General features: G+C 55.5%; 1 protein-coding gene across 6 annotated transcripts in view; it reads right to left on the minus strand.

The window, feature by feature from the left end:
* Nucleotides 1-17279, minus strand: part of LRRTM4 (leucine rich repeat transmembrane neuronal 4) — a 472503-nt gene that overhangs the window by 148346 nt on the left and 306878 nt on the right. The window contains exon 3 of one of the 6 annotated variants that reach the window (XM_064175478.1): nucleotides 3343-3989. The exons of the other annotated variants lie outside the window; for them this stretch is intronic. Coding sequence (XP_064031548.1) covers nucleotides 3909-3989 — 81 coding nt within the window. The 3' untranslated portion in view covers nucleotides 3343-3908. Of the gene's footprint in view, nucleotides 1-3342; nucleotides 3990-17279 lie in introns of those variants that run through there. 6 annotated transcript variants of the gene reach the window in all.

Consider the following 17279-nt stretch of genomic DNA (forward strand, 5'->3'; position numbering starts at 1 on the left):
ATAGACAAGAGCAGCATCAAAGCCACCCCCTGATGGCAGTGGCATCGCTGTCAGCATGGATGCTGTGGCAGCAGTCCCAGGCAGGAGGGAACTTTGGGTAAGTACTAAGGAAGATGAGATTTGTTCAACTCAAATCTGATGGCTGTGACTCAGGAAAAGAAAGACCAAAGCTTGTTAGACAATTAAAAGGAGGAAGTGACAAGCAGAGCCCCTCAGGGATCAGTCCTGGGACCAGTCTGGTTCCACATCTCTGTGGGTGCCATGGACAGAGGCACTGAGTGTAGCCTCAGCAGGTTTGCTGCCCACACCAAGCTCTGTGGTGCAGCAGCCAGGCTGGAGGGCAGGGATCCAGCCAGAAGGACCTGCACAGGCTGCAGAGTGGGCACAAGCCAAGCTCAGGAGGTTCAACGAGACCAAGGGCAAGGTCCTGCAGCTGGGTTGAGGCAATGCCAAGCACAACTCCAGGCTGGGCACTGCCAGGCTGGAGAGCAGCCCTGAGGAGAGGGACTTGGGGGTGCTGCTGGAGGAGAAGCTCAGCAGGAGCCAGCAGTGTGCACTTGCAGCCCAGAAAGCCAAGCACAGCCTGGGCTGCAGCAGCAGCAGTGTGGCCAGCAGGGCCAGGGAGGGGATTCTCCCCCTCTGCTCTACTCTGCTCAGACCCCACCTGGAGTCCTGCATCCAGCTCTGGAGCCCCTGGGACAAGAGGGATGTGGAGATGCTGGAGAGTGTCCAGAGCAGGGCCAGGAGGATGCTGAGAGGCTGCAGCAGCTCTGCTGTGAGCACAGCCTGAAAGAGTTGGGGCTGTGCAGGCTGGAGCAGAGGAGGCTCCCAGGTGACCTTCTTGTGGCCTGCCAGCATCTGAAGGGGGCTCCAGAAAAGCTGGGGAGGGACTTTTGAGGCTGTGAGGGAGTGGCAGGAGTGGAGGGGATGGAGCAAAGGTGGAGGTGGGGAGAGTGAGGCTGGAGGGGAGGAGGAAGTTGTTGAGCAGGAGAGTGGTGAGAGGCTGGAATGGGTTGCCCAGGGAGGTGGTTGAGGCCCCATGGCTGGAGGTGTTTGAGGCCAGGCTGGCTGAGGCTGTGTGCAGCCTGCTCTAGGGTAGGGTGTCCCTGGCCATGGCAGGGGGTTGGCACTGCCTGCTCCTTGTGGTCCCTTCCAACCCTGCCTGATTCTGTGATTCTAAGAAGCCAGCTCAGACTCCTCTAAGCCATGGGTGGGCCAAAACAAGAGGGGAATGTTGATAAGGAGGCTGTAGTGAGGTGGGATTGGCCTCTTCTCACAAGCAACAAGCCCAAGGATGAGAGGAAATGTCCTTGAGTTGCCCCAGGGGAGGTTCAGGTTGGACATTATAAGAAACTTCACTGAAAGGGTTCTCAAAGCCTGGCACAGGCTGCCCAGGGAGGTGGCAGAACCTCCACCCCTGGAGGGGTGTAAAAGCCACAGAGATGTGGTGCTGAGGGCCAGGGTTTAGCCCCAGCTTAGAGAATGGTTGGATTGGATGAGCTTAAAGAGCTTCTCCAACTGATGCTATCAGGAGGTGTGTTCCTAAGTCTCTCTTTTCTCCTTAATTTTCCTTTGCCTCACAGTCCCTTGCCCAAGAGCTTGTTTGTTAGGTGTCCCCTGTGCCCTTTTCTGCTCCTGTTCAGGCAGCCCCAGCACACTGCAGCACTAAATGAGCCCTGGTCCTTGGCTGTGTGATTCCAGAAGCCTTCCCACGGAAGCACAGAGAGCACTGGAGAGGTAAATGTTTGCAAATGACATTTTCACACAGTTATGTGCTGCCTGCCTCTCTAAATGGCAGCAGAGGCTCCAGACTCATGTGGAAAGGGCACACTGTGCTGATTTTTATTGCAGCAGGCTGGCAGCCCTAGGAACAGAAAGTGCTGCAGCCCCATCCCACAGAGCTCACTGCCCACAGCACCAAGAGGAGAGAGGGAAACTGAGCCAGAGAAAGGAAGGGATTTGCTTAGGCACTCAGAGGGATGTGGGGATGGGAGCACAGGGGCTTTGGAAGTGGATTTTGTCTCAGCTTGCTGGATGGATGCTTGAGGGAGAGCAGCTCTGCTCCGTGCAGGGTGCAACAGACAGCAGCAGCCCAGGCCAGGCTGTGTGGTTATGGTTTGTCATAGCAGTAGCAGGCTGCAGGCAGGGGCTGGGCACTGCTGGAGCAGATGGATTCTTGGAGAGAGGGAATTCAGCACTCCAGATTGCCAGCTCTGGAGGCAGGAGGCCCTGCAGCCAGCAGACAGGTAGAGCAGCTGTGCCCTGCACAGCTTCAGCGCTGAGGTGGCAGCAGTAACTGAGTCTCCAGCTCTTGGTGTGCTTGGCAAAGATGCTCAGGTGCTGCTCCTGCACTGGGCTGCCTCTGCAGGGATCACTTCTTTTTGTTGTGGTGATCCCCTGGATCAAGAATCCTCTGCTCTGGGTGCAACACCAACTCAGGCTTCCATTCATCCCTCAAGCAGCTCCCTGAGACCTGGAGGCTTTCTGCCCTGGCCAAAACACCACAGAGCACTGAACCTTTTCACCTGCAGTTAATGTGGCTGGACTTGAACTGACAAATTGGAGGTAAGATCTGATGCAGATTGCCTGCTGGCAGTTTCCTGTCTTTCAGCTTGTGTCCACAGAGATCTACTCAGCATCTCTCCCTCCCTGCTGCACTCCCCAGCACGTTCCTCTGCTCCAGGGCACTGCCCTGCTCAGACACCCACAGCTGGCCAGGTGCTGGCGTGCCACAGATGCCATCCATTGGCTGAACACCTGCAGGGATGGGGACTCCACTACCTCCCCTGGGCAGCCTGTTCCAATCCCTGACCACTCCTGCAGCAAAGAAATTGTTCCTCATCTCATAGAATCATAGAATCAATCAAGCTGGAAGAGACCTCCAAGATCATCCAGTCCAACCTATCCCCCAGCCCTATCCAGTCAACCAGATCATGGCACCAAGTGCCTCATCCAGGCTTTTCTTGAACACCTCCAGGCACAGCCACTCCACCACCTCCCTGGGCAGCCCATTCCAATGCCAATCACTCTCTCTGACAACAACTTCCTCCTCACATCCAGCCTCAACCTGCCCTGGCACAACTTCAGGCTGTGTCCCCTTCTTCTGTTGCTGGCTGCCTGGCAGCAGAGCCCAACCCCACCTGGCTACAGCCTCCCTGCAGGCAGCTGCAGGCAGCAATGAGCTCTGCCCTGAGCCTCCTCTGCTGCAGGCTGCACCCCCCCAGCTCCCTCAGCCTCTCCTCACAGGGCTGTGCTCCAGGCCCCTCCCCAGCCTTGCTGCCCTTCTCTCAACACCTTCCAGCACCTCAACATCTCTCTTGAATTGAGTGGCCCAGAACTGGACACAGCACTCAAGCTGTGGCCTGACCAGTGCTGAGCACAGGGGAAGAAGAACCTCCCTCGTCCCACCTCCAACCTGAGCCTCCCCTGGCACAACTTCAGGCCTCCTTCTATCACCTAAGACTATCGAGAAGAGACCAACCCCAGCTCACTGCAGCCTCCTGCCAGGGCGTTGCAGGTGGTCTGAAGCCTTTGCTCACCCCTGTGGTTAAGGGAAGATCCGAAGAAGACTGCAGAGACTTGAAGGCATTTCACACCTCCCTAGGATGCCTGCTGGGCTGCATGCTCCAAGCCCTCCCAGAATCATCTGCTCCCTGCTGAGTGGATCCCTCATGGCAGAGGCAGAAGCCACACTGGGAGGATAATGACCGCGACCGACGTGTGCCAGCCCAGCTGTGGCAAACCTGCTGCTGCTGAAAGCTCTCTCTGTGTCCTGCAGGAGATGATATTGCAGAGATCAAAGTATTTTCTGCTAAATTTTGTACAGCATGAGCTCTAAAATGGGAATCAGGGCTGGAGATGCTGGGCAGCAGGCTGGCTTCGAGGGGAAACTTCGTTCCAACTGATCCTTAGGCAGTCCTGATCCTGTTGTCTATCTGCGTGGCTAAAGACATTACACAGAGTGGTTGGGCTCTGACAGGATTCTGTGCCTGGGAAAGGAGATTGTGAAAATCAAATTTATGGGCAGAAGGTCTGGTTAATGGCACAAGAGGGAGGCACCAAAGCCTCACAGCCCAGGCGCTAGACTAGGAAACAGAAGCAGAGATGCTTTGCAGGCTGGGGACCTGTCTGGATAGGAGAGAAACACCACATCTGAGGGCTCCAGAGTCCCAGCCAGGGAGGGGTTGGAAGGGACCTCCAGAGATCATCCAATGCAACCCCCCTGCTCCAGCAGGGCACCCACAGCAGCTTGCCCAGGAGCACAATGGCCAGGTGGAGTTGGAAGCTCTCCAGGGAAGGAGTCATAGAATCAAGCAGGTTGGAAGAGAGCTCCAAGCTCATCCAGTCCAACCTAGCACCCAGCCCTATCCAGTCAACTAGACCATGGCACTGAGTGCCTCATCCAGGAGACACCACAGCCTCTCTGGGCAGCCTGCTCCAGGCTTCCAGCACCCTCTCACCAAAGGAGTTTCTTCTGTTCAGCTGGAACCATCCTGAGCTCCAGTTTGTGCCCCTTGCCTCTTGGCCTATCAGTGGCCACCAGTGAAGAGATTCTGGGCTCATCCTCATGACCTCCACCTTCAGACTGGGTTGCCCAGGGAGGTGTTTGAGGCCAGGCTGGCTGAGGCTGTGTGCAGCCTGCTCTAGGTGTCCCTGGGCATGGCAGGGGGTTGGCACTGGCTGCTCCTTGTGCTCCCTCCCAACCCTGCCTGATTCTATGATTCTAGGTGATAGGTTGGACTGGATGATCTCAAAGGTCTTTTCCAACCTGGTTCATTCTGAGATCCTGTGAAATGATTTATTAACCCAACCAAAGCTTCTCAGCAAAGCAGCTGGGATGGAGAGGCTGTGTTCAGTCAGGTGTTGATTTCAGAAGGACAGGCAAGCAAAAAGAAAACAACCCTGCAGAACCCCCAGGTCTCCTGTGGTCCCTTCCAACCTTGACTGATTCTATGATTCTAGATGTTCACATCAGCACTGTGGGTCTCTAGTTGGGGGCAGGGGGCTAAAGCCTGAGGCTGGAGCAGATGACACTTACAGGTCCCTTCCAACCTTGACTGATTCTGATTCTAGATGTTCACATCAGCACTGTGGGTCTCTAGTTGGGGGCAGGGGGCTAAAGCCTGAGGCTGGAGCAGATGACACTTACAGGTCCCTTCCAACCTTGACTGATTCTGATTCTAGATGTTCACATCAGCACTGTGGGTCTCTAATTGGGGGCAGGGGGCTAAAGCCTGGGGCTGGAGCAGCTGACACCTACAGGTCCCTTCCAACCTTGACTGATTCTAGATGTTCACATCAGCACTGTGGGTCTCCAGCTGGGGTCAGGGGGCTAAAGCCTGAGGCTGGAGCAGATGACACCTACAGGTCCCTTCCAACCTTGACTGATTCTAGATGTTCACATCAGCACTGTGGGTCTCTAGTTGGGGGCAGGGGGCTAAAGCCTGGGGCTGGAGCAGATGACACCCACAGGTCCCTTCCAACCCCTACCACTCTGTGATTCTACCACCCCCACCTACTGCCAACACAGTGCCTGGCACAAGGTGTATAAGCTCAGCAGGGACCTCCCCATGGAGGGAGCCAGCAGCAGTGAGGAGGCAGAACCCTTCCCACGGCAGCTGGGACGTGGGAGGCAGCAGAGCCCAGAGCAGCCTGTGCTGAGCTCAGGTACAAGGTGACACCGACACTGCAAGGTGCTCCTGGAGTGCCCCACGTCACCTAAGCAGGGGAGCACAGAGTGAGCTCAGCTCCATCTCTGCCTGCCCACACAGACCTGCACTTAATCACAACGTTCAGGGACAAGTGAAATGCAATCTGAAAGGCTTTCTGCAAGGCTCTTCAGACGCTCAGCTCACAGCAGCACAGGCAGTGCAGCAGCATCAGGAATGGGGGGAGGTCAAACCCTGAGGCTGCACTACAAGAAGTAGAAATCATTGTGGAAAAGGGGAGGAAAATCAGGATCAGTCTTTTCATGGATAAAGTGGTTTGGGTTTTGGTGGTGGATTGGGGTTTTTTCCCCCCCACCCCACCTAGGAAATTCAAAACAGCCTTGTGAAAACTCATAGCAGCATAGAATGGGTTAGGCTGGAAGGGAGCTCAAAGCTCAGCCAGGTCCAACCCCCTCTGCAACAGGCAGGGACACCTCCTGCTAGAACAGGTTGCTCAAGGCCTCATTCAACCTGGTCTTGAACACCTCCAGGGAGGTTGTGGAACAGAGAATCACTGAATGTGACCTGGTCCTGAACATCTCCAGGGAGGTTGTGGAGCACAGAAGCACCCAATGTGATCTTCGATCACATTGGGTGCTTCTGTGCTCCACAACCTCCCTGGGAAACCTATGCCAGGGTCTCACCACCCTCAACCTCTGCCAGTGTCTCACCACCCTCACTGCAAACAGCCCTTTCCTAACAGCCACTTTCCATCTCCCCTCTCCCACTTCAAACCCATTCCTCCTCCTCCTCTCATTATAAGACCTTGTCAATAGTCCCTCCCCAGCCTACCTAGAGCCCACTTCAGATCCTGCAAGGCCACTCCAAGGTCTCCTCAAAGCCTTCTCCTCTTTGGGCTGCAGAGCCCAAACTCTCTCAGCCTGTGCTCACAGCAGAGCTGCTGCAGCCCTCTCAGCATCTTGGTGGCCTCCTCTGCACTGCCTCCAACACTTCCATGTGCTGCTTGTGCTGGGGGCTGCAGAGCTGCCCCCAGGACTGCAGGTGGGGTCTGAGGAGAGCAGAGCCAAGGGGCAGAATCCCCTCCCTTGCCCTGTGCCCACACTGCTCTTGCTGCAGCCCAGCACAGGGTTGTGTCTGGGCTGCACTCACACTGCAGGCTCCTGTTGAGCTTTTCATCACCCCAAAATCATTAAGCTCCGAGATCAAGCCCAAACTTCTACCCAACCCCCCACTCCTCCATGACCACTGGACCACATCCCAAAGGGCCTCAGCCACTCATTTATTCAAGACAGACTTCAAAGTGCCTTTAAAAGAGCTAAGAATGGAGAGCAACAGAGCAGCAGCAGCTTTCTAAGGATCCTTGCTGCAAAGAAACCTGCCAGGTTCAAGGAACTTCCTTGAAGAAATCAGCTGAGGCTCAGAGGTAGGTAAAGAGAAAAGCAGGGGGGAAGGGAGAGGGGAGGGGGAAAAAAAGCCTCTTCAGATGCAAAAACATCAAACGGATGAAGAAGCTGGAAGGAAATAAAGACGAAATGAGAACTGACTCATTGGAAAGGAGACAGGTGGCAAGCAAAGCTCCTGACAGCTCTCCGCTCGCTCCTCCTGCTGTTGTCTGCCTCCAAGACGCTGATGCAACAGTCCCAAGCAAAGGCTTTTAAAGGCAAACAAAAGCAAACCTCGCATCCAGATAATCTGCAATCAACACAAGGAGAGAGGAGAAATATTTCGGTGCCTACCTGAGAGGGGAGGAGGGGGGAAAGGAAGAGCAGAGCAGAGCAAGAGCTGCGAAGCCAAGGCAGAGGCTGGGGCAGGGGGAGCAGAGCTGTAAGTGCTGGCGATTAAGGAGGGCACAAGGAGTAAATATTGATGCAGGAGGCATAAGCAGGGAAAGCTGTTGTGGTTTGGTTGGGTTTGTGGTGGGTTTTTTTCCCCTTTCCTGTTTATGAAGGGTCTGTGAAGGCTCTGGAATTGAGAGAGCCAAGGATGTGTGCCAGCTGTGCATGCACCAGCCAGGAGCTCTGCCCTTCTCCTGCCACCCACCGCTGGGCTGCCATGGGCACTAAGTGAGGCTGAAAGCACACAGAGGTCACAGGATCACAGGGTCCCGAGGAGATCATCCAGCCCAACCCTCCTGCCACAGCAGGGCCACACAATCCAGCTCAGGGCACACAGAACACATCCAGACAGACCTGCGAAGGCTCCACAGAAGGAGACTCCACAACCTCTCTGGGCAGCCTGTGCCAGGGCTCTGGGACCCTTCCAGGCAAGAAGTTCCCCCTTGTGTTGAGCTGGAACCTCCTGTGCTGCAGCTTCCATCCATTGCTCCTTGCCCTATCCCAGAGCCTTTCCCCCCTGTCCTGACCCCCAGCCCTCAGATATTACAGACATTGATTAAATCTCCTCTCAGTCTTCTCTTCTCCAGACTAAACAGCCCCAGAGCCCTCAGCCTCTCCTCACCAGGCAGTGCTTCTGTCCCCTCATCATCCTCCTAGCCCTCTGCTGGACTCTCTCCAGCAGATCCCTGTCCCTCTTCAACTGGGGAGCCCAAAACTGAAGGCACTACTCAAGATGAGGTCTCAGCAGGGCAGAGTAGATGTGAGGAGAACCTCCCTGGATCTGCTGGACACACTCTGCTGAGTGCCCCCCAGGATCCCATTGTCCCTCTTGGCCACAAGAGCACCACACAAGGGCTGTGCCATGGATGTTCTCCCCCAGCACTGCCAGGTCCCTCTCCACAGGGCTGCTCTCCAGCAGTCACCTCCCAGCCTGTACTGCTGCAGTTTATTATCCCAGGCCAACCTCATGACACTCAACAAGGCCAAGTGTAAAGTCCTGCACCTGGGTGGGTGCAATCCCAAGCCCAGCTCCAGGCTGGGTGGGGAATGGCTGAGAGCAGCCCTGAGGAACAGGACCTGGGGGTCTGGGCTGGTGAAAAGCTCAACAGGAGCCTGCAGTGTGAGTGCAGCCCAGACACAACCCTGTGCTGGGCTGCAGCAAGAGCAGTGTGGGCACAGGGCAAGGGAGGGGATTCTGCCCCTTGGCTCTGCTCTCCTCAGACCCCACCTGCAGTCCTGGGGGCAGTTCTGCAGCCCCCAGCACAAGCAGCACATGGAAGTGTTGGAAGCAGTGCAGAGGAGGTCACCAAGATGCTGAGAGGGCTGCAGCAGCTCTGCTGTGAGCACAGGCTGAGAGAGTTGGGGCTGTGCAGCCTGGAGAGGAGAAAGTTTGGAGGAGACCTTCCAGCATCTGAAGTGGGCTCCAGGAAGGCTGGGGAGGGACTACTGACAAGGTCTGGGAATGAGAGGAGGAGGAGGAATGGGTTTGAAGTGGCAGAGGGGAGAGGGAAAGTGGCTGCTAGGAAAGGGTTGTTTGCAGTGAGGGTGGTGAGAGACTGGCACAGGTTGAGGGTGGTGAGAGACTGGCACAGGTTGAGGCTGGTGAGACACTGGCACAGGTTGAGGGTGGTGAGACCCTGGCAGAGGTTTCCCAGGGAGGTTGTGGAGCACAGAAGCACCCAACGTGATCAAAGATCACGTTGGGTGCTTCTGTGCTCCACAACCTCCCTGGAGATGTTCAGGACCAGATCACATTCAGTGATTCTCTGTTCCACAACCTCCCTGGAGATGTTCAGGACCAGATCACATTCAGTGATTCTCTGTTCCACAACCTCCCTGGAGATGTTCAGGACCAGATTAGATGAACCCTTGAGCAACCTGTTCTAGTGGGAGGTGTCCCTGACAGGGGGGTTGGAAGTGGCTGACAACCTAAACCCACTCTTCACTTCTATGATTCAATTACAAATGAACTTCTGCTCCCTCCACACTTTAACCCAGTTTCCCTGAACCACTGAAGTGGAGTTTCTTGTGAGGCAGCCACTAGGTCTGGAGAGGTTTATTTCCACCACCCCCACCCCCTCCCCTTGGCCTGATGAGTGCAGCTCCTCTGAGCGTGCATTTGTAAACAGCTTAACAGCAATTAATAAATCATTAATAGAGGCTGTAAGAAATTACCAGAAATCACATGTGACCTCTTATTTATCTGCTTAGCCTCTTTAAAAATTCATCAATCCCTCACCAGCACTTCCTAAACCTCTTACCAAGTGTACACAGAGCACATCATTAAGTGCTGCGCTGAGGCTTCGACCTGCAGCTGGACCCAGATCCTGCAGGGATCCCAAACAGGAATCAGCACAACCAGGATGGGAGAGACCTCCAAAGAAATGAAGGGAATCACAGAGCCAGGGAATGGGTTTGGTCAGAAAAGACCTCTGAGATGGAGTCCAACCAGCAACCAGCACAGCCACCAAACCATGAGCCCAAGTGCCAGGGGCAGGAGTTTCTGGAGCACAGGAGCACAATTCCTGCCCTGCTCCTGATGGCCTCACTGGTGCTGATGCAGGACAGGATGCTCCTGCCCTTCCTGGCCACCTAGGCACAGCCTGGCTCAACTTCAGCTGCTGTCAAGTGGCACAGTCAGGTCCTTTTCTGATGGGCACGTTCATAGAATCATAGAACCAAGCAGGTTAGAAGAGAGCTCCAAGCTCAGCCAGCACAACCTAGCACCCAGCCCTGCCCAACCAACCAGACCATGGCACTAAGTGCCCCAGCCAGGCTTGGCTGCAACACCTCCAGCCACAGACACTCCACCACCTCCCTGGGCAGCCCATTCCAATGCCAATCACTCTCTCTGACAACAACTTCCTCCTCACATCCAGCCTAGACCTGCCCTGGCACAGCTTGAGCCTCTGTCCCCTTGTTCTGTTGCTGGCTGCCTGGCAGCAGAGCCCAACCCCACCTGGCTACAGCCTCCCTGCAGGCAGCTGCAGGCAGCAATGAGCTCTGCCCTGAGCCTCCTCTGCTGCAGGCTGCACCCCCCCAGCTCCCTCAGCCTCTCCTCACAGGGCTGTGCTCCAGGCCCCTCCCCAGCCTTGCTGCCCTTCTCTGGGCACCTTCCAGCACCTCAACATCTCTCTGCAATGGAGGAGCCCAGAACTCTCTGCTCATTTGGCTTCACATCCTTGATAATAAGCACACAAAGCTCAAACACCACTGCTACTCTGCTGCTAAGAAACACAGCTCAGAGGCTGGCAAGGCAGGCTGCAAACCCACTGAAGTCAGTTCTATAATGAAACACGATTTAAAACCAGCCTTAGGTCACCCTGCTCCTCAGCTCCCCCACACAGGGACAAACCATTTGTGCCCAGCACATTAAAAGCTTCTTGAAAGTATCACCAATATTGTTTCCTATCACAACCTGGCACAGGCTGCCCAGAGAGGTTGTGGAGTCTCCTTCTGTGGAGCCTTTCCAGGCCTGTCTGGATGTGTTCTGTGTGCTCTGTGTCAGACAGGACTGTTCTGCTGTGGCAGGGGGGGCTTGGACTGGATGATCTCCTTGGGTCCCTTCCAACCCCTAGCATCCTGTGAGCTGTGATCCTGTGAAGTAACTCAGCTCACTCCAGGAAGTGTTAGTAAATTACAACATGCTCCTGACACCAACTTTAAATCCATCTCCTGCACTTTAGCATCTCAGATTAATGGGAGGCAAAAAAAAAAAACCAACAACCCAAACCCTGGTACAACTCCTGGGCTCATCAATGGGTTTTAATTAATTACCTATAACCAGAACATTTGTTAATGCAGTGGAACAAGACAGACTTGGGAGCTCTGACAAATGCCTTCCTTTTCAGCTCAGCTCAATTACCAAAATCCTGTATTTACAGAAGCTCTTCAATATAATTATTCCAGAATAATACCTGCCCTTCAGGAGCCTCTTTTCTGGGAGCTGACTGAAGAATTCATTAGCAACTGACCCTGTTGTAGCAGTTCATTAACAACAGAGCAAACAAGGTCCACCTTGTTGAGGCCAACTGCCCGAATCTGGGGGGTAAAGGGGGGGTTTGGTGTGTGGAAGAGTCATTTCTTCAGGCTGATTTAAACCCAGCAGGCTGAGGAGGCCCTTTGGAGCAGGGCAGCAGATGCAGAACAACTCCTTCAAGGACATTGAGTAGTAAGAGGGGGTTAAGGCCAGGCTGGGGGAGGCTGTGGGCAGCCTGCTCTAGGGGAGGGTGTCCCTGCCCATGGCAGGGGGGTTGGAACTGTCATGGAATACATGGGCACAGCCTGGCTCATCTTCAGCTGCTGTCAAGTGGCACAGTCAGGTCCTTTTCTGCTGGGCACTTTCATAGAATCCTACAATCAAGCAGGTCAGAAGAGAGCTCCAAGCTCAGCCAGCCCAACCTAGCACCCAGCTCTGCCCAACCAACCAGACCATGGCACTAAGTGCCCCAGCCAGGCTTGGCTGCAACACCTCCAGCCACAGCCACTCCACCACCTCCCTGGGCAGCCCATTCCAATGCCAATCTCTCTCTCTGACAACAACTTCCTAACAACATCCAGCCTCGACCTCCCCTGGCACAGCTTCAGGCTGTGTCCCCTTCTTCTGTTGCTGGCTGCCTGGCAGCAGAGCCCAACCCCACCTGGCTACAGCCTCCCTGCAGGCAGCAATGAGCTCTGCCCTGAGCCTCCTCTGCTGCAGGCTGCACCCCCCCAGCTCCCTCAGCCTCTCCTCTGGATGATCCTTGTGGTCCCTTCCAGCCCTGACTGATTCTGTGAGGGAAACTCCACACAGAACCCACAGCAGTTGGCACACAACAACCAACCAGGCTGGGTACCAGGCTGAGGGAGCAGGCAAAGTGTTAAACAGCAGCAAGCCCTTCCCTAGTCCTCCTGGCCATGGATTCCCCACTCAGGCCAGGATGCTGGTGGCCCTCATGCTGCCTCAGCAGCCCCTGCAGCAATCCTCACCAGACAGCAGTGGCAGTGAGATGCAGGAGGCTGTGCCTGGTGCTGGCCCTGAGCTCCCTGCAACCCACACTGCTCCCTCTCCCTGCTCTGTTACAGGGAAACGAAGTCTTGACCTTGCTCTCAGGAGCCAACACAACAAACATTTGGGAGCTAATCACAAATATCAGAAGGTTAATCAATTCCTCAGGCTGCCACAGCTCTGTGCACGCTGGGACTCTTGATAGACCCAACAAAGAGCAGGCAGCAAGGGGAAAAAAACCACTCCAAGAGGCTGTTTCCAAACACCAATTCCTGATTCCTTGAGGCTCACCACTGGGCTGCTTCCTTTCCTGATTTGCTCAATTGGTGTCCCAGCCCCAAACCCACACAAACTGCCTTCACCTCCTGATTCCACTTTGCCCGTGGCATTGAGGTGGCTTTTTATTAAAGCCAGGAGCCTAAAGGTATTATTTAGGGGCTGTGGAAGCAAGAAATGGATCCAAGATTGACGTTAAAATAATGCAACTCCATTGCTCCTGCAGGAAAACTGCTGGGAGAAGGCAGCACCTGAGTGGCTCTAAGTCAGTCTCTGTTGCATCTGAATGAGGTGGAGAGGTTGTAAAAGAACTAAACAGGCTCTGCTAATACCACACCAAGACAAAGCCCAGCACTTCAGGCTGGCTTTTATGGCAGGAACAAAACAGGCTCAGCAGGAGTCCCTTAAGGCTCCAGACAATACATTTCTCTCGCCTGCTAAAGCAGGAGCTAAAGCCCCAACCCTATTCTGTCAGCCACCATGGAGCAAGGGAGTGAAAAGCAATCCTCAGGCTGACCCTGGGTGTAAGTGGAGGGGAGGGCAGAGACTGGGAGGTGCTTTCAAAGACGCCAGCATTGGTTTCAGTGCTCCCATTCTAATGAAAGTCAACCTGACCTTGCTTTCCTTGCTGCTTTTGAAGTGTGACAGTTTGCCATGGAACAAACCCTCCCAGCTCGCACAGCAAATTAACAGCGCTTCAGAACAGCGCCTGACTCCTCTGGCCCCCGGCTGCAGCTGGCTGCTGGAGCCCCTCGCTCTGCAGAGCAGGAGGAAGAGCATCCTCCAGGCCTGGGAAGAGGTTGAGCTGCCTGGTGGGAGCTCTCTGAACCAGGCAGCATGGCACAGGCAGCAGAGAGTCATAGAACCAGGCAGGGTAGAAGAGAGCTCCAAGCTCAGCCAGTCCAACCTAGCACCCAGCCCTGCCCAACCAACCACACCATGGCACTAAGTGCCCCAGCCAGCCTTGGCTTCAACACCTCCAGCCATGGGCACTGCACCACTTCCCTGCAGGCAGCCCATTCCAGTGCCAATCACTCTCTCTGACAACAACTTCCTCCTCACATCCAGCCTAGACCTGCCCTGGCACAGCTTCAGGCTGTGTCCCCTTCTTCTGTTGCTGGCTGCCTGGCAGCAGAGCCCAACCCCACCTGGCTACAGCCTCCCTGCAGGCAGCTGCAGGCAGCAATGAGCTCTGCCCTGAGCCTCCTCTCTCCAGGCTGCACACCCCCAGCTCCCTCAGCCTCTCCTCCCAGGGCTGTGCTCCAGGCCCCTCCCCAGCCTTGCTGCCCTTCTCTCAACACCTTCCAGCACCTCAACATCTCTCTTAAATGGAGGAGCCCAGAACTGGACACAGCACTGCAGGGGTGGCCTGAGCAGTGCTGAGCACAGGGGCAGAAGCAGCTCCCTTGTCCTGCTGCCCACACTGCTCCTGAGCCAGCCCAGGATGCCATTGGCTCTGCTGCCCACCTGGGCACACTGCTGGCTCATGTTCAGTTAGTATGTACCAGCACCCCCAGCTCCCTCAGCCTCTCGTCTAGATGATCCTTGTGGTCTGCCCTGAGCTTCCTCTTCTCCAGGCACAGGCAGCATGGCACAGGCAGCATGGCACAGCTCCACTGCCAGCAGCTCCACTCAGAGCTACCATTGCTTTCTCTAATTAGGAGAGCAAGGAGGAACCAGAGCAGCAGATGAAGATCTAGCCCTAGGTTCTCCCACAAATCAGAGCTGTAACCAGCATGCAGACCTCCATTAAAGGGGAGCAATTAAAAAGCAACAAATGATTGCCTGGTGAGGCTCTCCATAACACACTGAGGATGCTCCCACTAACAGCATTTCCACCTCCTCACACACAGGACACAGAGCTGCTCAGAGGTCAGGGAAGAGCAAAAGTCGAGTAGGGAGCTCTGTGCAAACCCTTGGTCAGCTTCAGTGCTTGCTGCACTCTTTCCTTCTCCACACCAGTGACTGGAACCAGCTGGTTTGCAGCAATGTGGAACCCTCTTGAGCTGTGCCACCTGTGCCAGCTACAGCACAGCAGCTCTGCTCCTCCCCAGGTGAAGACCTGCCACATGGCAGCAGAGAGCACAGCCCCATCAATGGCACTGAGGCTTCTGCTTCCACAAAAGGGGTCTGGTGAGGGGGGGCTGAGGGTCAGGAGAGGAGGGGGCTGAAGGGAGACCTCACTGCTCTTCACAACTCCCTGAAAGGAGGCTGGAGCCAGGTGGGATTGGTCTCCTCTCCCAGGGAATAAGTGACAGCATGAGAGAAAATAGCCTCAAGTTGCACCAGGGGAGGGATAGGTTGGAGTAGAGGAAGAATTTCTTTGCTGCAAGAAATGCTTTGGCCACAACAACCCCAAGCAGCACTACAGGCTGGGGCCAGAGTGGCTGAGAGCAGCCAGGCAGAGAGGGAGCTGGGGGTGCTGGCAGAGAAGAGCTGCAGAGGAGGCAGCAGTGCCCAGGTGGGCAGCAGAGCCAATGGCATCCTGGGCTGGCTCAGGAGCAGTGTGGGCAGCAGGACAAGGGAGCTGCTTCTGCCCCTGTGCTCAGCACTGCTCAGGCCACCCCTGGAGTGCTGTGTCCAGTTCTGGGCTCCTCCATTGCAGAGAGATGTTGAGGTGCTGGAAGGTGCCCAGGGAAGGGCAGCAAGGCTGGGGAGGGGCCTGGAGCACAGCCCTGTGAGGAGAGGCTGAGGGAGCTGGGGGGGTGCAGCCTGCAGCAGAGGAGGCTCAGGGCAGAGCTCATTGCTGCCTGCAGCTGCCTGCAGGGAGGCTGTAGCCAGGTGGGGTTGGGCACTGCTGCCAGGCAGCCAGCAACAGAACAAGGGGACACAGCCTGAAGCTGTGGCAGGGCAGGTCTAGGCTGGTTGTTAGGAGGAAGTTGTTGTCAGAGAGAGTGATTGGCATTGGAATGGGCTGCCCAGGGAGGTGGTGGAGTGGCTGTGGCTGGAGGTGTTGCAGCCAAGCCTGGCTGGGGCACTTAGTGCCATGGTCTGGTTGGTTGGGCAGGGCTGGGTGCTAGGTTGGGCTGCAGGAGCTTGGAGCTCTCTTCCAGCCTGCCTGACTCCATGACTCTATGATTCTATTGCTGAAGCTCCTTAGCCTCCAGAGCTGTGCTCGTGTCTGCAGCCACAGGCGTGGAGCACCTGCCCTGACCCTCAGCCCTCCTGGAGACACATTCAGCTAAATGAAACAGGCAACAACGTCCCAGAAACCCACTTCTCTCCTTGCCACACGTGGGAGAAGTGCAGCACAATCCCCTGCCTTCAGCATGGCACTGTGGAGTGTCTGAGCACCAACAGCCCTGGCAGGGCAAGGGAGGCTGCGTGGGCAGGAGGCAGGGAGAGCAGTGGCTGCTTGGGCTGCTGCAGGAGGGCAGGGACAGCTCTTTAGAACCTGTCAGTCTCCTGCAACCACCATTATGAAGATTTAATTAACAGATGGAGAGGTTTCAGGCAATCCCATCACTCTGAATTTAAGAGGTAGCATGGGCCAGGGTGAGTTAGAAGGTTAACAAATGCTGGTTGAACCAGGGCAAGAAGGTGATGGCCTCGTTGGGTCTTCTTAAAGCATCCATCATGGCACAGAGATAATCCAAATGGATGTGTTAGTGAAAGATGAGAGCAGTGAGGAATCATCTGGGGTTCCAGAGGCCATCAGGCAGAAGGGGAAGCTGATTTTTAATGAGAAGTGAGTTTGAAGATGAGCAAAAGCCACACAAGTGAGGTCCATTCATCACAGGCACTCTGTGCACCGACTGGAAAAGTGAGTTTGGGTATGTGAGAGTGCAAGGAGCCAGCAGTGAGATTGGCCCTGAAGCTTGGGCTTGGTTCAAAGAGGTCTGTCCTTGGCCTGCTGCTAAAGCCTGTGCATGGTGTGGGCACAGAATCACAGAACCAACCAGGTTGGAGAGGACCTCTAAGGCCATCGAGTCCAAACTATCACCTAACCCTTCCAGGTGACTAAACCCTCACACCAAGTGCCTCATGCAGCCTCCTCTTCAACACCTCCAGGCACAGCCACTCCACCACCTCCCTGGGTGGAGCAGCCACCCAGACCTGTCATAGAATCATAGGATCAAGCAGGTTGGAAGAGAGCTCCAAGCTCAGCCAGCCCAACCTAGCACCCAGCCCTGCCTAACCAACCAGACCATGGCACTAAGTGCCCCAGCCAGGCTTGGCTTCAACACCTCCAGCCACAGCCACTCCACCACCTCCCTGGGCAGTCCATTCCAATGCCAATCACTCTCTCTGCCAACAACTTCCTCCTCACATCCAGCCTCAACCTGCCCTGGCACAGCTTCAGGCTGTGTTCCCTTGTACTGTTGCTGGCTGCCTGGCAGCAGAGCCCAACCCCACCTGGCTACAGCCTCCCTGCAGGTAGCTGCAGACAGCAATGAGCTCTGCCCTGAGCCTCCTCTCTCCAGGCTGCACCCCCCCAGCTCCCTCAGCCTCTCCTTGCAGGACACAGAGCAGCACATGGCACCAGGGCACCAGACTGCCAGCTGAAGCCAC

Source organism: Pogoniulus pusillus, chromosome 42, assembly GCF_015220805.1.
Source record: "Pogoniulus pusillus isolate bPogPus1 chromosome 42, bPogPus1.pri, whole genome shotgun sequence".
Classification (NCBI taxonomy): domain Eukaryota; kingdom Metazoa; phylum Chordata; class Aves; order Piciformes; family Lybiidae; genus Pogoniulus; species Pogoniulus pusillus.